The sequence below is a fragment of the Haliotis cracherodii genome, unplaced genomic scaffold (genome assembly GCF_022045235.1).
Source record: "Haliotis cracherodii isolate W230 unplaced genomic scaffold, xgHalCrac1.p SCAF_1, whole genome shotgun sequence".
Taxonomy (NCBI): Eukaryota; Metazoa; Mollusca; class Gastropoda; order Lepetellida; family Haliotidae; genus Haliotis; species Haliotis cracherodii.
Genome location: NW_027266264.1, coordinates 46,507,493 through 46,532,398, shown reverse-complemented (window position 1 = coordinate 46,532,398; position 24,906 = coordinate 46,507,493). Strand labels below are relative to the sequence as shown.

General features: G+C 38.6%; 1 protein-coding gene across 1 annotated transcript in view; it reads left to right on the top strand.

The window, feature by feature from the left end:
- LOC139464754 (uncharacterized) overlaps window positions 1-14,658 on the top strand; it is a 36,196-nt gene extending 21,538 nt beyond the window's left edge. The window contains exons 8-10 of the mRNA XM_071246268.1: window positions 1,546-1,610; window positions 11,955-12,049; window positions 13,405-14,658. Of these exons, the coding sequence (XP_071102369.1) occupies window positions 1,546-1,610; window positions 11,955-12,049; window positions 13,405-13,577 (333 nt within the window). The 3' untranslated portion in view covers window positions 13,578-14,658. The remainder of the gene's footprint in view (window positions 1-1,545; window positions 1,611-11,954; window positions 12,050-13,404) is intronic.
- The last annotated feature ends 10,248 nt before the right edge of the window (window positions 14,659-24,906 follow it).

Here is a 24,906-nt window from a genome sequence, read left to right as displayed (position 1 = left end):
TAGAGAACACCAAGTATGTAGACAAGGTCAGTTGTAGAGAACACCAAGTATGTCGACAAGGTCAGATGTAGAGAACACCAAGTATGTCGTCAAGGTCATTTGTACAGAACACCAAGTATGTAGACAAGGTCAGTTGTAGAGAACACCAAGTATGTCGTCAAGGTCAGTTGTAGAGAACACCAAGTATGTCGTCAAGGTCATTTGTACAGAACACCAAGTATGTAGACAAGGTGAGATGTACAGAACACCAAGTATGTAGACAAGGTGAGATGTACAGAACACCAAGTATGTAGACAAGGTCAGTTGTACAGAACACCAAGTATGTAGACAAGGTCAGTTGTACAGAACACCAAGTATGTAGACATAGTCAGTTGTACAGAACACCAAGTATGTCAACAAAGTCAGATGTACAGAACACCAAGTATGTAGACAAGGTCAGTTGTAGAGAACACCAAGTATGTCGACAAGGTCAGTTGTACAGAACACCAAGTATGTAGACAAGGTCAGATGTACAGAACACCAAGTATGTAGAGAAAGACAGATGTACAGAACACCAAGTATGTAGACAAGGTCAGATGTACAGAACACCAAGTATGTAGACAAGGTCAGATGTACAGAACACCAAGTATGTAGACAAAGTCAGATGTACAGAACACCAAGTGTGTAGACAAGGTCATAGTCTCTGTGTAAACAAAGCCATACTCAGTGACTGTGTAGACAAGGTCATAGTCTGTGACTGTGTAGACAAGGTCATAGTCTGTGACTGTGTAGACAAGGTCATAGTCAGTGTCTGTGTAGACATGGTCATAGTACTTGTCTGTGTAGACAATGTGAGTGTGTGTATGACCTTTACCTGTTTACCAGGCACATACTGAACTGGTGCCTTTTGCTATTTAGGAATTTTAAAATTTGTTTATTTTATGTTTCCATGGCAACAAGTTGGACTTGTTCTATAGGGTAGAGTTTGTTTCTGGAGCGTCACTCAAAAACTGTTAAATACTTTCTTACAAAACTTTGCATGTCTACCAGACACATACTGAACTGGTGCAATTTGATATCAAGGAGTTTTAGAAATGTTTATTTTAGAATTTCCATTGTAGCTATTTTGACATGGGCTAAGAGAAATGTTGGGTCAGTTACCTGGTCTGGGGCCATAACATGTTATAATGGGGGGGATGACTTCGTCGACTATATGCTTGTTGTGTTTTTAATCAAGATGCTCACATGATTGGATGCACATTGCGAGATAAGACATGTTTTATTACAATCTTGTTTATCGGTTCCACCATTTAGTTTGAAGCAAATGCAAGTGGTATGAGAGGTGGAATCTGATTAGTCAATAGGAGGGAATTAGAAGGGACATAACTCATAAAAGCCACTGGTGGCGTTACGATCAAGCCTAGAATTTCCAGCATAGTTTGGCAAGGGTGGAAACTGGAAATTTACAGCTAGTTAACTCCCTTGCCTAGGGAAATACTGACAAATGACATGAGGATGTAGAAATTGACTTGTTATGGGAGCTGTGATATGATGGGTATTTTACAGGTGAGAGATGGAGAGGAGGCGACAGAGGCTCGAGGGGAGATCAGGATTGATGAGAACTATGACAGGTAATTTTTTTATCTTTATGACTAAACTATTGCCACAGACCTTCTGTGACTATATGATGTACTTGGAACTAAACTATTGCCACGGACCTTCTTTGACTATATGATGTACTGGGAACTATACTATTGCCGCTGACCTTCTTTGACTATATGATGTACTTGGAACTATACTATTGCCACTAACCTTCTTTGACTATATGATGTACTTGGAACTGTACTATCAGGATTTGACCTAGGCCGTGATTCCGTGATATTCTTGCACAGTTGCCGTAAATATCGCATCAACTTTCAATCAGAGCGATTGAAAATCGCATAGATCTTTCAATACCGGTAGTTTTATCTGCATTAACACTCTCATTTTCACCTACAAAAATAAAAAATGTTGTATTGCTTGAATAAATTTATCTACAGTACCTAAAATGTCAATGAAAAACTTACACACCAGTTTATTCAATCGTCAAAAGTTGTCAATCGAAACAGTGATTTGCATACTTGCAACATTGCATGCTATCTCTTACTGTGCATAACTGATTCCTATATCACTGCATGGAGCTTTGCATTAGCTGACAATGGTGGAGTACGCAACATTTTTTTTATCCCCGATTGGCAAAACGAGTGTGTGTTTTTACAAACTAAACACTTTGGTAGCGCACAAAAATCTTATTGAGGGATGTACTCAAAGTCATTAAACATATTTTTTTAAGACTTTAATCCTAGCAGAAATCAAAGACGTTGATCTACATCTATGTGCGTCCATGCAGAAATCAAGAGAAATAAAGGCAATCACAGGTAAAGTTTCAAAACATGAACAAATTTCGATTTTGGAATGACAGCCAAGCAAAAACTAAATGAATATACCCATCACTCTTTCTCCATAATAATCTAAAAATTTCAGATCAGAAACGATCATAATTTTTTATGATGGCACTGGTAGAAGAGTGAACGTACCCTCATGCAAGAATGGCCACCGTGCATGAATTACAAATTTTGAACTATTTCTTGTGGCCTAACAGCAAGTTGAATTTAGATTTTTTAGAATATGCTACGTTTGCTTCCAAATTTTTCCTTAAAAATTTAAAACTGACTTAATCATTTAAATGTAACTCTTAAACAATGTGAATGTCAACTGTCTTTTCAACTTCTGGTTACCACCACTTTTTCCTCCAGGAGGGAAGGAAGGCCTATCAACTTTGAGAAACAGCACAGGTCACACATTTGACCTTGTTGGGGCAACTACACTCTTTATGTAAACAAAACACAATCACTTGTCTGATGAGGATACTGTATTGCCATAGTCAGCTACATGATGCCAAGAGTTTCATTACTGTGTTATGCTTTACAAAAATATTATTTTCCCAGAAGAAATTAATTGCAGTTTTAGAAAGAATATAAATGATCATATATATATACAAAGAGAAAAATAACAAAGTCAGTTCACCACCACTTGTGTCCCGTATATGGCTCATTTATCCTATTTGGGTATTTTGTTCGCACAAGTGTCAACACACATTCCGGCATTATTTGTCTGTGATGGAAGACAACATGCTCCCCATCTCCCAGTCTCATCTTCTTTTGAACATATGCAGGTATTTTCAACCTGTTACAGTTGTCAATTATTTTCCAGAATTTATAGTAGAGAGCCTTTCTGATGGTGCAGTTATTAGGGTTTTGAGGGCGCGCTTGTCCCATCCATCTGGCTGTTCCGTTGTGGGTGGCTACACAGGGTTTGATAAAACAGTAGGGGCATGTGTCCTCCTCCATTCGATTGTCACCCTCGATTAGAGATAACTTATATTTTTTCCACTCATGGTGTCCTGACAGTTGAATATTTCTATGGTGTTTCTTTAACAATTTCTTCAACCAGAGTTTGGCAATATTGTAACCTTAGGTTCCGGGTACTTTTCCCTTCTATCTTTGGTCACTTGTACTTATCAACCACTCCTTGGTTCTAGGGATGATGTAGCTCTCTCAAAATCACATGTCAGATGGTTTGCTCCAGTCCTTTTTATTTATGATAGAATTAATCATAAATATACACACATGATCCTCAGATAAGTTCTTGTTGTTGCCTGCATTACTTAAGTACAACACATACCTAGATGATGCGTTGAAGAGCCTGATGGTTTTTCTTCTGATGAATGTTTAACTCTACTTCTTTCCTGACACGGGATCCCACTCTACATTGCACCTCTCTGTTCAGCTGTATGCTCCCGACTCCCCGCACCACTCTCGGACAACTAACAAAATACTATTGATGATAATTTCAGCTCCTCCCTCCAAAATCACATTTGACATCATGAGAAATGAGTCATAATGGTCATTCCCCAATGAACCCCAATTTCCATAGTAATTTGTTTTACCATCAAGCCCTTCTGACTAACCAATTTGATTACCTCCCTAGGGTCATTGGTCAACTCGGACATACTCATATAATCAAATACACTCATGTACTCTGCCAGACTGGAAGGCGCCGAAAAGATACTTAATCATGTTATTTAGACATTCCAATCAAGCAGTAGTATTCAGAAATATTTGATCACCACAAGTCTAACAATTTTGTTCCATCCATCTATCTCCCTTCTGACATTTTTATTGCAAGACCAATTCTACTAATTCATTGTACTAATGAAAGGTAAACTCTATCACTTAAGAAAAGCAACACCAATAATCATTTGCCCTGGGGTGATGCCCTCACCTTGCACAGTCACTTCTCTCATATGAATCTATATTTTACCCAAAAGCTTAATTTAGTAAACTACATTTTAAGTAAATACCCAAAACCCTTTTTCTAAAATACCCTGGTTATAATATTACCTTCAGCAGTTTTTGGCGGCATAATCTTCAAATTTGTTCTGGGTCAAGCCTCTTACCAGGTTGCTGTGTTGAGCACATGTCTTATTTCCATTACATAGTTGTCTGTTAATGAAAGTTCAGCAATCAAATTTATCATGGGAGTGCTGACCGACATCACTAATACTCAGACTGGAAGCAAGAAGAGGCTTAGTGATGGCAGTGTGAAAATATATGAGTACAAGAGAAAGGCAAGGAAGAACTTTGATGTGGCATTTGACACAGAAGCAGAAAAAAATTCATTAGAGACGAAGTTGCAACAAGTCAAGAACATATTTCCTGGTAAGGGTATGACATTTGTGATGAATACTTTGCTTGACAACTGTTTGTCACAAGAAACCACGAAGAAACTGCAAAAAGATCATTCAACAGTGGCAGACAAATGTGAAGATAAAGAACTGTTCGTGTGTACCAAAACACAGTTGTTTGAATTAGTTTGTTTATCACAATTTCATGGACAACTGGAACCAACTGAATTCGAGTGAGTTGGACATACAGGGAGGCTTATTCTTCAACCAGTTTTAAAATCATCTCATGCTTTCCTGTTTGGGCATTCTTCACCTATGCCAGCTCATGACTATTGGCTGAACTATCATCTCATCCATGCATATATGTGCAGTGGCATGCTCCCTGTACAATATGAACGGTTCTGCCAATTTGCCAATATCGGATCTCCAGCAAAACGATTAATGGCAAGGAGCGTTCCTGTGTATGAAGAAACTGTTGAACAACTTCGAGATGAGAAAATACAACAGGCCCTTGATGAAGAAACAGTTATCATTAATGGTGAAAAAAAAGTTGATATAATGACTGATGCGCGGCATGGCTGTTGTCGAAACAGCTACCAGTGGTGACGTGACAGCCATAGGTCCCAAAACACACAAGGTAGTCAGTTACAAACAAGCATGTAACTAAAGAGCAGGAAATATGCCCTCAGAAACATGAAATGTATGGGACCAGGGCAATATATGAAGATCTGGAATCAAAGAATGTAAAAGTTAACGTCCATGCCCATGACAGCAATTCATCCGTCAGCAAGTATGTGGCAGATAACCATGCAGGTGCCATGAGGAAAATAACATCAGGTACCAATATCGTCAAGCACTACCAAAACCAGCATGATCACTGTGACAGCACATCAAGGTGCAAAACCCAGGTCAACTACATTTCTACGAGGAAAGTGATCAGAGATGACACTGCTTTCAATATTCTAAAGAAAGCCATAAAATCCTTCTATTTACAAATATCCTGAAAAATATATTCACTGTACAGACACTCATTTCATTGAATGTTTCCACAACACCATCCTGGCATATGTTGATAAACGGGTCCACTTTCGGAACTCAATGTACACAATTAAAACAGGAATTGCTATTTTTGACTGGAACGAGCATGTCAACCGACCCTATTCCTCTTTAAAGACAAGAAGGTCTACAAAAAATCCCACCATAGAGTATCAGAGAAAGGTCCTCAAGTGCAAATCATATGACTTTGTGGATGAGTTGTGGAAACGATTCTGTCGGAAACTAAAGCGTGGACAATAGTACGGCACTGCAGGATTTTCAATATGTGAATTAGACTAAAAGCAGTTTCAACAGAAGATAGAACAGGTGTATTCCATCATGGATGTTTGGGATTAACTGAGAAGTATTTCTTGTTTCCTCAAAATGTTTGAACGTTTGTATTGTGATAAAAACAAAGTCACTTACTGACTTCTGTTCAATGACATGTTTATATGCTTATGTTTTGTAAATACAATTTTTGTTATTGTATATATAGTGCATGTAACTATTCTATAAACTGACATGGGTACAAGGAACATTAATTCATGATTAATGTATATAAGTTATTTGATTAGGATATGCACTTTGACTGGATATATTCTTATTATGCAGTTTCATTATTATCAAAATTCTAGCCCACAGACCTGTTGTCCTGTGATGTTCCGTTGCAGCCATATGTACAATATGCAGCAATAACACATTCACCACTAGTGAACTGCAATATGGTACACAAGTAGTTTGTAGTCAGCTTCTAAATGTATTTGTATGATTTTGATTTATTGTGATATTTGGCCCTGATGTTGACCTGACATGAGATCATGCTGCTGCACCAATGCAATTACATGTTGCCTGCTAACTCTGACTATTCCGAGCCGGGGCACAATTTCCTTTTGATACACATTTGTTTATATGCCATTGTTTTATCATTTATCATACCCCATAATGTAAATAAAACATAGACATAATTTAGAAGTGAGATCTGTTTTGTTATATTTCAATTGTTTCAATACGTACACTTGTTATAGTGATACATTTACTCAAGCCAACAAAGTATTGTGTATTTAGGAGATTTCATTATGTTATGATGCCTTGGACTTTGGAATTGTCCGCAGTCACCGGCTGAGAGGCAGAGGGCCACATGACACCTTATCCATAATTGTATGTGGCAGAGGCTGTAACTGGCGGTTTAAACATTTTCTGGCTGCTGCACATGGAAAATACGCTGCCTTCTGTGTGATTTAATTGTTGCTAATTAAACAAGAGGGTGAACCTGGAGCAATAGTCATTGTATAATAAACTGTCACTTCTAATTAACTGAAAAGTCCATATTCATAAAATTTCATTTCATACGCACAGAGACCTGGCCTCTGATATGGTACACACTTCAGACAGAAATAAGACGGCAAAATTGATGAAAGCACTGGAATGTAAAAAATGTATTTTTTTGCCAACAAACTGTAATACCATTTACAACAGTTGCTATTTCATGTCATCACTCTAAATATATTAAATTACAATCATAACACACATTGTCAAAATTTGATAACTTCAGATTGTTGTCTCTTGCATGCCAACGAAATGAACAGCTGATGATGGTAAACATGCCTCCTAAACGATCTATAATTGTTCTTGCGAATAATTCCCCATCAAGTCGACAGTGAACAGAAATACAGAAATATTAGTGTGATTTCTCCTCAAGTAGACAATGAACAGAAATATAAGTTGAATGTAATATTGTGTTAATACTAATGCTAATATTTTCAAATACATGTATTCGCAGTGGAATAATTAATGTTCGAAAATGGGATATCCGAGGATATATTATATAATCTGGTAATATTACTTGCAACATTATTCGAGTCACAAGTACCGAATATCAGATACAGTTTCTACTGTGTGAAGATGAAATATCTCTGAATATTAACAAAATGTCATCACACCCCAAAAAATCTCATTGCTTTGGGACCAGGGAAGGTTTTCTCTCATATGTAAACAATTCCAGGATAATCCCTGGACTACTGACACTGACCTTCTTTGACTATATGATGTACTTGGTACTATACTATTGCCACTGACCTTATTTGACTATATGATGTACTAGGTACTATACTATTATCACTGACCTGCTTTGACTATATAATGTACTTGGTACTCTACTATTGCCACGGAACTTCTTTGACTATATGATGTACATGGAACTATACTATTGCCACGGACCTTCTTTGACTATATGATGTACTTGGTACTATACTATTTCCTCTGACCTTTGACTATATGATGTACTTGGTACTATACTATTTCCTCTGACCTTTGACTATATGATGTACTTGGTACTATACTATTATCACTGACCTTTGACTAGATGATGTACTTGGTACTCTACTATTGCCACGGAACTTCTTTGACTATATGATGTACTTGGAACTATACTATTGCCACGGACCTTCTTTGACTATATGATGTACTTGGTACTATACTATTTCCTCTGACCTTTGACTATATGATGTACTTGGTACTATACTATTTCCTCTGACCTTTGACTATATGATGTACTTGGTACTATACTATTATCACTGACCTTTGACTAGATGATGTACTTGGTACTCTACTATTGCCACGGAACTTCTTTGACTATATGATGTACTTGGAACTATACTATTGCCACGGACCTTCTTTGACTATATGATGTACTTGGAACTATACTTTTGCCACGGACCTTCTTTGACTATATGATGTACTTGGAACTATACTATTGCCACGGACCTTCTTTGACTATATGATGTACTTGGAACTATACTATTGACACTGACCTTCTTTGACTATATGATGTACATGGAACTATACTATTGACACTGACCTTCTTTGACTATATGATGTACATGGAACTATACTATTGACACTGACCTTCTTTGACTATATGATGTACATGGAACTATACTATTGACACTGACCTTCTTTGACTATATGATGTACATGGAACTATACTATTGACACTGACCTTCTTTGACTATATGATGTACATGGAACTATACTATTGACACTGACCTTCTTTGACTATATGATGTACTTGGAACTATACTATTGACACTGACCTTCTTTGACTATATGATGTACATGGAACTATACTATTGACACTGACCTTCTTTGACTATATGATGTACATGGAACTATACTATTGACACTGACCTTCTTTGACTATATGATGTACATGGAACTATACTATTGCCACTGACCTTTTTTGACTATATAATGTACATGGAACTATACTATTTCCTCTGACCTTTGACTATATGATGTACTTGGTACTATACTATTATCACTGACCTTTGACTAGATGATGTACTTGGAACTATACTATTGCCACGGACCTTCTTTGACTATATGATGTACTTGGTACTATACTATTATCACTGACCTTTGACTATATGATGTACTTTGTACTATACTATTGACACTGACCTTCTTTGACTATATGATGTACTTGGTACTATACTATTTCCTCTGACCTTTGACTATATGATGTACTTGGTACTATACTATTATCACTGACCTTTGACTAGATGATGTACTTGGAACTATACTATTGCCACGGACCTTCTTTGACTATATGATGTACTTGGTACTATACTATTATCACTGACCTTTGACTATATGATGTACTTTGTACTATACTATTGACACTGACCTTCTTTGACTATATGATGTACTTGGTACTATACTATTTCCTCTGACCTTTGACTATATGATGTACTTGGTACTATACTATTGCCACGGAACTTCTTTGACTATATGATGTACTTGGTACTATACTATTTCCTCTGACCTTTGACTATATGATGTACTTGGTACTATACTATTATCACTGACCTTTGACTATATGATGTACTAGGTACTATACTATTATCACTGACCTTCTGTGACTATATAATGTACTTGGTACTATACTATTGCCACTGACCTTCTTTGACTATATGATGTACTTGGTACCGTGATCCCTCGCTACAATGGGTCCATATGATTGATGAACATTATAGATGATCAGCGGTTTAACATAGGTGGTGTCGTAGGTGGTAGATGACCAACAAATCATAATACATGCTCTGCCAACCTAACACGATCTACATTGCACGTTTCAGAGTTTTAAAAAAGATTAGAATAGAAGTTGTTTATATTAATTCATAGTGTAAAAAAAGATTGATCGAATATTAATATGCGCTTTCCAAAAAACACTTCGTATCCCTTCAGCGAGTTCAGGTGAATAAACAGGTATAACAAACTTGCTCAATAAAAATATGAAATTTGATGTAAAACATCACTAGACATGATGATTTACCATTTGAATTGTATTTCCTGCTCTCCAAGGCATTGTTTTGTATGCAGAAATTAAGATTACTGTGTGTATTTTCTCGTAAACTAAGTTGGAAATAGCAATCAGCTGTGCACGTGTTTCCTCCCAATCTACCGGTGATTCTGTTAAAAAGTACCCAATGATACAACTTCAAAGAATTTTTATGCAATGGTCGGAATCAATTGTGAAATAAATGTTTTATCAGGAATAATATATTCCAATATCATGTTATTTTAGTTGCAGCTTTCACTATATATATTTAAAATTATAATAACCATAAGCCTAGCACTTTGATACAGGTGGTATGCAGGATCTTTTTACGTATTGAACAATTTGATCAGTCATCGTGGAGACTTCCCCGCGCTACATGTATTTCGATTGCGAAAATTTTATGTTGACATTTAACAGTCAAACTGCGTCAAATATGACTTTTAACGAGTCAAGGTATGGCATGTATGATATGTGTATCCATTCTCTTGCAACTGAAGTTTGTTTCAAGGCGTCAGTATCACTAATCTGACTGTGGTTGTTGTAAATAACGGTGAGTTGTGCGATCTACCGATAACTTCACATATGATTTTGCCGAAATTATTGTAAACATTATTATAATTATTGAATGAAATTTTGAATAAAATTAATAAAATATATTTCAAACATCAGTCCAGATAAACAATGAACACCTTTTTATAACCAGATATTATAATAATAGGATTAAATTGCATACTTCAGTTCGCATTTGTTTACTTATATTTCCGGTGTTATGTGCTGATAATGTTTTTTGAGGTGGGGAAAACATCATGTCATTGAAAAGCTTGAATTTATTAAAAATGTAAGTAAATTTTTGACGAAAGAGTGCACTTGGTACTATGCTATTGCCACTATATGATGTATAGCAGATACAGATGCTTGTTGGAACAGTGATGTAAGATCATGACAGATGCTTGTTGGAATGGTGATGTCAGATCATGTCAGATGCTTGTTGGAATGGTTATGTAAGATCATGACAGGTGCTTGTTGGAATGGTGATGTAAGATCATGACAGGTGCTTGTTGGAATGGTGATGTAAGATCATGACAGATTCTTGTTGGAATGGTGATGTAAGATCATGATAGGTGCTTGTTGGAATGGTGATGTAAGATCATGACAGATGCTTGTTGGAATGGTTATGTAAGATCATGACATATGCTTCTTTGAATGGTGATGTAAGATCATGACAGGTGCTTGTTGGAATGGTGATGTAAGATCATGACAGATGCTTGCTGGAATGGTGATGTAAGATTATGACAGATGCTTGCTGGAATGGTGATGTAAGATCATGACAGATGCTTGCTGGAATGGTGATGTAAGATTATGACAGATGCTTGCTGGAATGGTGATGTAAGATCATAACAGATTCTTGTTGGAATGGTGATGTAAGATCATGACATATGCTTTTTGGAATGGTGATGTAAGTTCATGTCAGATGCTTGTTGGAATGGTGATGTAAGATCATGACAGGTGCTTGTTGGAATGGTGATGTCAGATCATGACAGGTGCTTGTTGGAATGGTAATGTAAGATCATGACAGATGCTTGTTGGAATGGTGATGTAAGATCATGATAGGTGCTTGTTGGAATGGTAATGTAAGATCATGACAGATGCTTGTTGGAATGGTTATGTAAGATCATGACATATGCTTCTTGGAATGGTGATGCAAGATTATGACAGATGCTTGCTGGAATGGTGATGTAAGATCATGACAGATTCTTGTTGGAATGGTGATGTAAGATCATGACAGATGCTTGTTGGAATGATGATGTAAGACATCATGTAAGATCATGAAAATACTTGTTGGAATGGTGATGTATGTTGACTTTCACTTTCCAGAGTGTACATGGATACTCCTTCAGAAATTGTGGTTGGCAAGGTAGCAGATGGCTCTCACAGTATCATCATGCAGACTATGAACTTCCCTGACACAGGTAGGTCATACAGTACTTCACGGACACTGGACTTCCCTGACACAGGTAGGTCATACAGTACTTCACAGACATTGGACTTCCCTGACACAGGTAGGTCATACAGTCCTTCACAGACATTGAACTTCCCTGTCACAGGTAGGTCATACAGTACTTCACAGACATTGAACTTCCCTGACACAGGTATGTCATACAGTACTTCACAGACATTGGACTTCCCTGACTAAGTGAGGTTATATGCAGTAAACTACTGTTATAACAAACTCAAAGGGAGCTCTTATTCTAGTTTGTTATAACTGTACTTCATTTTAAGCATTTACTCTACATATACACCGCAAATTGACGGGACCCGAAAACAGTTCACGATATCAGTCAGTTTGTTATGAACGTGTTCGTTATGAACATTGTGTACTGTACTACCCCACAGACATTTGACTTCAATGAAACAGATGGGGTACACTATCTCACAGACATTTGACTTCCATGAAACAGATTGGGTACACTACCTCACAGACATTTGACTTCCATGACATAGATGGGGTACACTATCTCAGTGACATCTGACTTCCATGACACAGATGGGGAACAGTACCTCATGGACATCTGACTTCCTTGACACAGGTAGGTTATACACTACCTCACAAACATTTGACTTGCATGACACAGATGGGGTACACTACCTCACAGACACTTGACTTCATGACACAGATGGGGTTCTCTACCTCATGGACATCTGACTTCCTTGACACAGGTAGGTTATACACTACCTCACAAACATTTGACTTGCATGACACAGATGGGGTACACTACCTCACAGACACTTGACTTCATGACACAGATGGGGTTCTCTACCTCATGGACATCTGACTTCCTTGACACAGGTAGGTTATACACTACCTCACAAACATTTGACTTGCATGGCACAGATGGGGTACACTACCTCACAGACACTTGTCTTCATGACACAGATGGGGTTCTCTACCTCATGGACATCTGACTTCCTTGACACAGGTGGTATACACTACCTCACAAACATTTGACTTGCATGACAGAGATGGGGTACACTACCTCACAGACACTTGTCTTCATGACACAGATGGGGTTCTCTACCTCATGGACATCTGACTTCCTTGACACAGGTGGTACCGTATACACTGTACACTACAGGTAGGACTGCCATGCTTACATCTGACCTCTCTGATATAGGTAGGCCATGGTGACAAGGTAAATGTAATGATACCCCAACACATCATACTGATTCTGGTTGTTGTTTTATGAAATGTTTCTATATCACCAAACTCTAGTTGATCTACAAGTTTAGTCATTTGTTTAAGAAAACATCACCTTTTTATGCATAGTGGTGTGGAATCCCTGGGCTGACAAAGCAAAGGCGATGTCTGACTTCGGAGATGATGAGTACAGCAGCATGGTGTGTGTGGAGGCAGGATACGTGGCACATCGGGTGCAGCTGAACACCGGCCAACAGTTTGTGTGCAGTCAGAAGTTAACCTTTGTGCCAGCATCCCAATAGCCATTGCTCTGGCATATAACCTAATGTATGAGGAGAGATCTGTTATGTAGGTGCACTTATAATCAGGGACTGAGGTCTGAGATAGCTAACTGCTTGGCACCAATGTAATTTGATCAGCAATTTAATAAAGTGAAATACATAAAAAAACCATTTACTAATAAATGACACAAACTTGGGTCCTAATTTTGGTGACGGAAACATGTGCTTGTTTGCTTTGCAAGGCCAAGTCTGTATATGGAAGTGTAGTGTTAAATGTGGATTGCTTTGGTAATGACAATCAATAAGGAAACAGATGAGATACATGGCTTGCCTGTTCACTTGGTGACAGCGTTGACCAAGTTCACTTTGGAAGGTAAGGGAAAACTGTTGGGTGTTTTCTAGCTGACACACATCAATACAGTTTACTGCAAGGGATATGAAGCAAGTATACATTCCAAATCATTTAGGGTACATTTATGGGATATTGTTTGAACCTTTTTGCATTCTTTTGAATGTTTCTACTTTTGTTTATAAGTAGTATGCTATGTTTTCAAAATATGAATAGAAATATTAAATGTTTATATGTTATTGACCCCTTCTGTGAATGACCTTGGAAGAAATATAATAAACATTACATGTTTATATTTGCTTTCTTCATCTTTTCTTCTGTTGTGTTGTTATACATTCTTCTGCAAACACTATATTCTTCCATATATAGTTCAACCAGATTAATGTGTACACTAAATCCTTCTGCAAACACTATATTCTTCCATATATAGTTCAACCAGATTAATGTGTACACTAAATTCTTCTGCAAACACTATATTCTTCCATATATAGTTCAACCAGATTAATGTGTACACTAAATCCTTCTGCAAACACTATATTCTTCCATATATAGTTCAACCAGATTAATGTGTACACTAAATCCTTCTGCAAACACTATATTCTTCCATATGTAGTTCAACCAGATTAATGTGTACACTAAATCCTTCTGCAAACACTATATTCTTCCATATATAGTTCAACCAGATTAATGTGTACACTAAATTCTTCTGCAAACACTATATTCTTCCATATATAGTTCAACCAGATTAATGTGTACACTAAATCCTTCTGCAAACACTATATTCTTCCATATGTAGTTCAACCAGATTAATGTGTACACTAAATCCTTCTGCAACACTATATTCTTCCATATATAGTTCAACCAGATTAATGTGTACACTAAATTCTTCTGCAAACACTATATTCTTCCATATATAGTTAAACTAGATTAATGTGTACACTAAATCCTTCTGCAAACACTATATTCTTCCATATGTAGTTCAACCAGATTAATGTGTACACTAAATCCTTCTGCAAACACTATATTCTTCCATATATAGTTCAACCAGATTAATGTGTACACTAAATCCTTCTGCAAACACTATATTCTTCCATATATAGTTCAACCAGATTAATGTGTACACTAAATTCTTCTGCAAACACTATATTCTTCCATATATAGTTCAACCAGATTAATGTGTACACTAAATCCTTCTGCAAACACTATGTTCTTCCATATGTAGTTCAACCAGATTAATGTGTACACTAAATCCTTCTGCAAACACTAAATTCGTCCATATATAGTTAAACTAGATTAATTGCCTCCAGTACTACTGACCCATCACAAATGAAAGCATCAATAATCCGGATACCTCAATCTGATGTACAAACTAGGCAGCCTGTGATAGACGATGGGATCGGTATCTGGCCTTGCTTCGTCTCCTCTATCAAATAACCTTGATGCCATAGAGCTGACCTTCCAGTGCTGGTCTGTTCCCCTCAAAAGTTGCACTGTTGACTTTAATAGTTCTTGGAAATGGTGTATTGATTCACCCACCAGCTCTAGATAGATTATATCTCCAAAGGAGGGTGAGTCACTGCTGACTGTAGAAAGTCATCCTCTGAACTCGTGATCGTAAACGATTCCTCAGCGCAGCTACATACAGCAAAGTAAAGGCTAAAAGCGTTGATCCAATCATCCACCTCATGAAAGTTGTACAGGAAGCTCCACTGGTTTTTAAAAGAATTCATGAAGTGTATTAACCTGAAACAGTATCATGTCTATTTTGTATCGAGATTAGATATTTTGTTTCAGTTTCAGCTACAAAATCAGCCTTATTAAAAACACCTTGCAACAATGTAATTTGTGGCAGGCAATTTCTTTCATTCTGAGGTCTGAAGCAGAAGAATTGTCGGGAACAATTTATTTTTTCGATAAAAGTCCACGCTCCCTCCCCTTCCCAGAATATCAAATAGTTGGTGCCTTCACTTGAGTGTGTCTACAACATATGTTTGTATAGAGCTGTACACCTGTATGTCAGTGTATATCTTATAAAACATTACCCCCGTACATGTGATGATCACTTTTTATCACACGAGGTATGCCACAGTATTGTTTGAAATAATTATTTCATTTACTGACTACAGAGATATGGGAGGGACAGGAGCAGTGCTGGTACGTCGACTGACCGTGAAGATCCTGGTTGGAACCCATGCTTGCTGTTAAAGGCGAGGCCACCACGCGACTGTTTGTTTGTTGTTAACGCCACACTCAACAATATTCCAGCTATATGACCGTCTTTGAATAATCAAGTCTGGACCAGACAATCCAGTGATTAAAGTCATGAGCATCGATGCACACATTTAGGATACGATGACATGCATCAACCAAGACATCGAGCCTGACTACCCTACCCCGTTAGTCGCTTCTTACAACAAGCATGGGAGGGGTCTCGACCTACGAGGTCAAAAGGTTATTGATTCTATTTCTCTCGGTGACAACTTCTCATCAGTTCAAGGGAATTAGTGGGATCTGGTTTTGTAATATAAGTACACGAGAGCAAATGAAAAGATGGAACAGATAATCAGTCTTGGAGTGAACAAATATTGTATGAACTACTGCTTGATTGGAATCTGATTAAGGATCTCTTGGTAAATACCATTTTGACATAGTAGCTGGCTTTCATCCTAGGTTCATGAACTATGTTCGATTGACTGATGAATTTAGATAGTTAACTGAGATTTTAGACAAGAAGAGTTTGATAGCACAAATTGAATCTGCCACATGGGGGCTGGAAATTAACTTCTATTGAAATAAGCGTATGAGGGGGGTGCTAAAATTATCATCGATAGTATTTTTGTTAGTCCGGGAGTGGTGCGGGGATTCGGAAACTCACGGCTGAAGAGAGGTTCTTTCGGTATATTGGAAGTCCGGATCAGAAAAAAGTATTAGAGTTAAGAGTTGATAAGAAATACTGTCAGGCTCTTCTATGCACATCCCTTAGGTATGTGTTGTATTTAAGTCAGGCTACAAGAAACTATCTGAGGACCTTGTATGTATATTTATGAAAGCTTCCATCATAAATACATGGACTTGAGCAACCAAGCTGACTTGTACTTTTGAGCTACCTCATCCCCGGAACCAAGGAGTGGTTGATAGAAACAAGTGACCAGGGGAGAAGGGCATTGTACCCGACTCCTAAGGTTACAGTAGAATAGAGCCTTTGTTGAGCGTGACAGGGGGTCCCGGTGCCGTGTGTAAGGAGACACGGGAGTCAGCTGCCACCCTGTAACTCCAGCCGTGTCTCCATTCCAATTGCAAGCATACAGTTATATACAGTTTTTCAAATGGTTAATACAAAGGTACCTTATGACCACGGGGTTACGGTTCATCTAATTATTTTCGGCAAGCTGATAGGAGGCAGTAGTGATCCTAAGGATGTGAAATTAGCAATGTGCAATATCATTTGCATTAATATGTCGACTGGTATGGGCATGATTGACAGTTTAAGTTATTTAATCAATACATACGCACAGACTGGAGATGCCTGGCAGGTGGCCTGTTGCATGGGGCGTCGGCCAGCAATGCCTGGTCACAAAGTACGGACGCAAAGGATCGCAAGGACTTCTAGCACTTCTATTGTATGACGCTGCTACGCCATCTGTGCCACTCGATATGGGTTTTTCTTTGATGTTTTACTGTTAACTTAATACTGTAACTTTTAACATTATACCGTACTGATGTTTTACTAGAAAGTTTCCGATTACAATAACAGTAGTATAACTTTAAGCAGCACCAACCCTTGGATCCTCCCGTCAAGGTCGTTATAACTCTACTATGTGGCACCGGTTTGATCATGGTTGAGGTACTGGCTGTGCTGTTCGGCAAATCAACCCATTCAGTTCCGAGCTTGTAACGTGCCACCCAGTTCTCCGTGTACACTTCCGAAGGAAGTCCGTTAGCGCTACGGTTTTCAAATATTCCATTGCGACATCGAACCGGTTTATATATTTTTCAACACCAGCTTCTACATCTTTTTAACTTTGTAATGATAATCTCTAATTTTCAGCTTATCCATACCAAATACAAACGATATGAAACTAGCTTTGATCATTCAGCATAGATCATTTGGATGAAAAGGATAGGTATAAACTCATTTCTTCATCCTGAAATCTGAAATCCGATTGCGTTCGCAGATTCCATGATGCCGTGTCACGTGTCGGATCCCTTATTCCATGTTATTTGCAAGTTGCATCCCATTGACGCCATTCCCTATAATAAACTCTCTGTACACGATGATGAACGAATATAACGCAATTACCGCAAGATTCGTATATTTATTTTCAAAACACATTCCATTCCATAGTAGATATACAGTCAGTTTACATAAGCATACATGTAACACTGAGGGCAAATGTACAAAAGAAGTAAAACAAACACAATATAGAATAGAGATATAAACTATTATGTAGAATGCACACATATTTGTTAGATATCGACACGAGTTTTGCTCCTCTTTACTTGGGTAGTTAGAATTTCGACGGATGATGAAGACACTAATAACTGACAGTTCATTGACCCACACAGTCCCTGGACACCACTTCCCATTCATTCGCCTTGACTGCACGAGGCTGAACAGGGAATCGCTGTATCCCTGGGAAACTCGAGGAGGCACCACGTGATATCTGGTTCGGCTATTTTGGTTGTGTTCGGTAGAAACAATGATGTTTATCAGGGAACGTGTTCTCGCGTAGAACGCAAATACGCTTTCTGTGCTATCGTCTGCAAGCATACATGTCTCCAAGACTAATAGACTAATATGTTATTTAATGTAGACGTCATTGTAGCTCGAGTAGAACTGAACCTGCAGCGTATTATGATTGTTAGCCTGGCTTTGCCGGGGAAGGGACTCTGACTGAATCATGAAATGTTTAAAAATGATTATATGTCATTATACAGGTATCATAATGTAGGACTTCTGCAGATAAAGCTCTGTGTCACTATACAGGTATCATGTTGTAGGACTTCTGCAGACAAAGCCCTGTGTCATTATACAGGTATCATGTTGTAGGACTTCTGCGGACAAAGCCCTGTGTCATTATACAGGTATGATGTTGTAGGACTTCTGCAGACAAAGCCCTGTGTCATTATACAGGTATGATGTTGTAGGACTTCTGCAGACAAAGCCCTGTGTCATTATACAGGTATCATGTTGTAGGACTTCTGTAGACAAAGCCCTGTGTCATTATACAGGTATTATAATGTAGGACTTCTGCGGACAAAACCCTGTGTCATTATATAGGTATCATGTTGTAGGACTTCTGCAGACAAAGCCCTGTGTCATTATATAGGTATGATGTTGTAGGACTTCTGTAGACAAAGCCCTGTGTCATTATACAGGTATCATGTTGTAGGACATCTGCAGACAAAGGCCTGTGTCATTATACAGGTATTATAATGTAGCACTTCTGTAGACAAAGCCCTGTGTCATTATACAGGTATCATGTTGTAGGACTTCTGCAGACAAAACCCTGTGTCATTATACAGGTATCATGTTGTAGGACTTCTGCAGACAAAACCCTGTGTCATTATACAGGTATTATAATGTAGCACTTTTGTAGACAAAGCCCTGTGTCATTATACAGGTATCATGTTGTAGGACTTCTGCAGATAAAGGCCTGTGTCATTATACAGGTATTATAATGTAGGACTTCTGTAGACAAAGCCCCGCGTCATTATACAGGTATGATGTTGTAGGACTTCTGTAGACAAAGCCCTGTGTCATTATACAGGTATCATGTTGTAGGACTTCTGCAGACAAAGCCCTGTGTCATTATACAGGTATCATGTTGTAGGACTTCTGCAGACAAAGCCCTGTGTCATTATGCAGGTATCATGTTGTAGGACTTCTGCAGACAAAGCCCCGCGTCATTATGCAGGTATCATGTTGTAGCACTTCTGTAGACAAAGCCCTGTGTCATTATACAGGTATGATGTTGTAGGACTTCTGTAGACAAAGGCCTGTGTCATTATACAGGTATCATGTTGTAGGACTTCTGCAGACAAAGGCCTGTGTCATTATACAGGTATGATGTTGTAGGACTTCTGCAGACAAAGGCCTGTGTCATTATACAAGTATCATGTTGTAGGACTTCTGCGGACAAAACCCTGTGTCATTATACAGGTATTATAATGTAGGACTTCTGTAGACAAGGCCCTGTGTCATTAAACAGGTATCATGTTGTAGGACTTCTGCGGACAAAACCCTGTGTCATTATACAGGTATTATAATGTAGGACTTCTGTAGACAAAGCCCTGTGTCATTATACAGGTATCATGTTGTAGGACTTCTGCAGACAAAGGCCTGTGTCATTATGCAGGTATCATGTTGTAGGACTTCTGCGGACAAAACCTTGTGTCATTATACAGGTATTATAATGTAGGACTTCTGTAGACAAAGCCCTGTGTCATTATACAGGTATCATGTTGTAGGACTTCTGCAGACAAAGCCCTGTGTCATTATACAGGTATCATGTCGTTCTGTCCCTGTGATATTTGAGATATTACCTACACCAACACATATCATGTGTACCAAATGTACAAGAGTCGCTTCTTCGGCCTGCCAGCCACAACACTGCTAATGTGGTCTTAGGCAATATTTACTCCATCGGCATGCGAGACCCACTTAACTTGACTGGGCGGTCAAGTATAAATGGTGGTGGAGCTTCAAATCGATTGTGTTGATTACTGACTCTAAACTGTCAGGAGATAAATGTCCCCCTGTAGCCTGGTGGCGCCACGGAGGCGACTCAGTATTGATTGCGGTGAAGCGCTGTGGCAGTATGAGGTCCCATACTTGATATGCTGTTTCCATGACGTGATATATGGTGGAGCTGTTCCAAAAAATAACTTTTGCAAAATGTTTCTGCACGGGTTTTCTGTACCCTAAACAATGCGTTTTGTTAAGTTTTAGTTCGCATTGGCGCTTTAGACACAGCTCTTGGTACTTAAACTTCGATTTGCTTTTTATTTTGTCCTTCAGAAAGGCTCGTAGTTATTACTTTAAGCTGTAACCACACCTATTCACAACACAGCCAGCGTAAAGAACCAGGTCATTGTAACCTGTGTAGGCGAGTGAGTGAGTGAGTGAGTGAGTGAGTGAGTGAGTGAGTGAGATATTCAAGCTTTGTCACGGCGGGAGACACCAAACATAGGTTTCACACATTGTACCCATGTGGGGAATCGAACCCGGGCCTTCGGCGTGACGAGCCAGCCACTTGGCTACCCCACCGGCCCTTGGGTAGTCTGTCTTACAGACCCTGATACAAATATATATCAAATACAGCCCATGCAAGTCTATAATGTTTGGCAAGTCTAGATCACTGCAGTATCTGAAAATGAAGAGAGTCACTGGGCTCCTTTTTATTATATTTTTATTAAGATAACTGAACAACTGTTTTTATGTACGATATGTTCATTTCAGAGACTAGATTTTAGTCTAGCCCTTGGGGTAGGTAAGACCCCGGAGCACTACGGTGCCTTTGTAGTTAAACATTGAAGACATCCATAGCTGAAATTAACATGCAAGAAAACTTTGATGCGAGGTATCAAGACAGTGACAAACTCCTTGTTCGTCAAGTTAAATTTACAATAAAATATTTTTCCCAAAATGTTTAATCAACACAGGTATGTTTAAAACAATATGAACAATACCGGTTTAATTAATTGCCTGGTTTACACTTTACGGAAATAGGTCAAGCCGCTTGAGATGAAAAGCGGCACGTAGGCACCATCTCCCCAGGTTATTGGGTGAGCTTTCTAACAAATGTCATGCATTACAAGGGTTTAAATAAAACTGAAACTGAACAACTAATAATATATTGGAAATTTTAAGATACAGTTAGTGAACCAAATATAGATGACATGTAAATTGCAGGTAAACATTTTATGCAGTTACCCATCAGCCCCATGCACATTTCAGAAAGCTGTCTCCGTCTCATTATTTCTGTAAACTTTCAAACGAATAGCATGTATTTCAGGGTTTAAATCAAAATAGAAATTGAACAACTAACAACATATTTGGAATTTTAAGAACTAGTAGACCAAATATGACATGTTATAAACAATTGTTTTAAAAAAGTAGAAATGCATGAACTTTCTATTCATTTACCCATAATTTCTGTATTCAATTAGCCAGAAGTCCCATAGACTTTTCAGAGAACAGTTGCAAGTAGACGACAAACAAAACAACATTAATTCGGCCTCGTTGGATACATGTGTAAAGATACCTCTTTATTTTTGAATTACGTATTCCTGTGGTAAGTCGCCCCTCGTGATGCACGTAAGCTATGTCCTTTTGCCTTTCTCACACGTGCACCCTACTCTTTGGCTTATGGGGGTTGGGGCGGGGTCCCTCAGTTCCTTGGGCCTCGCTCCCGCGTTACGCACTTGTCAGTGTCAGTTTCAAGTGGTTGTCCTATGCAACCAATAAATACTATCCCCTCAACTGGCAAGCTATTAGACTTATTCAAGTCTCAAAGGAATTATTATTAGTTTACATCGTAATTACTAGACTTTAAATATTAGGAACAGGTTGTCCCTATAAAAACTGGCATATTGCACTGTCCGTTTATCTAGACTTGCCTATTATAAGGATAGAATTACATCCATGGACTTTTTACTCAGTACAGCCTTGGAGCAAAGATAGGACATAGAGTAATAACCTGATCCCGTATCTCTAAACTAACGATTAGTCTCTGGGGAACATAAAGAAACAAATAGCATGGCTTTCCAATTAGCCGGCACAGATATAGCAGACGACACTATCAGCGGCCCGATATGAGAGTCAGTTCTTTGATACTTGATAAGAAATTAGGTCTAGTTTGATAGGCTGGGATATTCTTTCCCTATTTTGACAGTTAATCTCTGCATCCAGACATTTGATGCAGTGTGACATGGACAAGACAATGCTGATGTATCTTCATCATTCTCAGTTTCATAATCAGACGAGGGACAGTGATGATTTCCGCTTGACTGTCTCATTTCTGTAAGCCTTAACCACCATGAACTTACAACGTTTTATTGGCATCAACATAACACGACCGACACAAGCAACTGACAGAAGTCAGAAAGATGTCTTTACCATGTGCTGAACAGTTCCTTCGCAGTTCCTTCGTTTGGATGATAGAATTGTCTCTTTCATGAACTGGATTCGCCAGACTTGACAAGGGCCACAAGGAATCCGTCCATGATAACACCTCTTAGACTTCTTATTAGAAGGGGGACATTAAAATGAAGCACTGTCACTGTTTCTAGGTTATGTTGTTTCCTTATTTGAAAATGTATCTTTAGTGGTAGAGCTCAAATCAGTAGGTTTGGTTTAATTAAGATTATAGTTTCTTGAGCGGGATTCGTCCAATTTTGGCTGGACACACACAGAGGAAGCAAATAAATACGATGACAGAACAAAATATCAGGGTGGCACATTTCTTAACAGCATAGTAAATCCTAAAATACAAAGAATTATTGCAGAAAGTAATGTAAATGGAATAAAAGAACTTGTGATATAGAACAGTGGCACAAGACTTGAATATGGTATCAGTAATCCAAAGTCCTCCAATCGCTGTAAACAGTCTTCAAACAAATCAAGAGGGTTAATGCTAGACATCACTGATGCAAAGAACATTGCCTTGATCAAGCCAAATATCGAACTGTACGTACAACGCTAAGCAGACGCCACGTTGTACCAATCGGCACAGTGCGAGATGCTGTCAAAATATTTATCAAGAATATTTGATTGTACAAATATCCAAGATACGTTTAACGCCTTAAAGACCGGCGGTAATTGTCGTTAATTACCAGGGTATAGCCAGTCGCGTACCTCTTCTTCTGAACTACGGTAATCTCCTCGTTCTTTGGTGCTGACTGTCTGGGATGAGCGTTAGGTACAATGTCAGTACCCGAGGGCCTTGGACCTATTACCGTAGTTCCTCCAACAAGCACAAAGAGTGATCTTTGTTTAACAGCTTTTATTCCCACTTTGTGTTGCCGGTCAACCCACTCTATTTGTCACTTAATTATGAACCTTCGGCCGCAAAGCTTCAGTTTCAGTCGAAATGCTGGTGCTAAAGTTTGGTTTCTGGTTCGAAAGATCGTGACAACAAGCCGAGAACGGAGCACCAGTCCAGATGTCGTCTCCCCAGCCGCTCTCTAGCCGCTCTCTAGCCGCTCTTTAGCTGCTCTCTCGATCTGGGGGCTTTTGTCCCTTTTTGAATCGGTACCTACGTCACAGTTTTACTCATTTTTCCATGTATCATTGTCAACCACCTTTCCCCCCTACACTAGATCATTCTAACCCACTTGTTGTAATGTGACCACCTCAACCCCCGGAATCTGGACTATCCCCCCCCCCCCCCAAAACCATATATGAACCCGAGGACAATTTCCTCTACGTTTCCTCTCCCAATCTATTTTGTCTCTGGCAACCTGCACATTCCCTTGCTATGATACTTTCATTGTTTTGCTCTAGTACTCCGACCCTCGACCCACTACTGTCACCCTGGTTACTAGTGGCCCAGTATGTTTCCTGTGCTCTTCAGCTCCTACTTCGCCTGCCCTCAATATATCTTCCCATGTGTTATACCTATATCTTACTGTTTTAGCCCCTCATATTGCCTACTTATATAATTACTGTAGATGTCTTAATGTGTTGCCTATAATACGACCCCCGTTCTGACGAAGAGTGTGTCCCCACACTCTAAGATGGTGCCAATTCTTGTTATAATATTTGGTATACATTCCCTCTTATTTCTATGACTTATTGATTTAACTTCCCTTTAATTATCTAAATAAGTATTACACTTTCATGCCTATAATACAAATACACCCCTTTGGACCTGGTACAAAAATCGAGTATTTATATGGTGCAGAGATGACAACATGATATACACAACATAAACGCATGAAAACAAGATGGAAATGGAAATACAGGTGATAGACTCCTATCCATATGTATGATTTTTA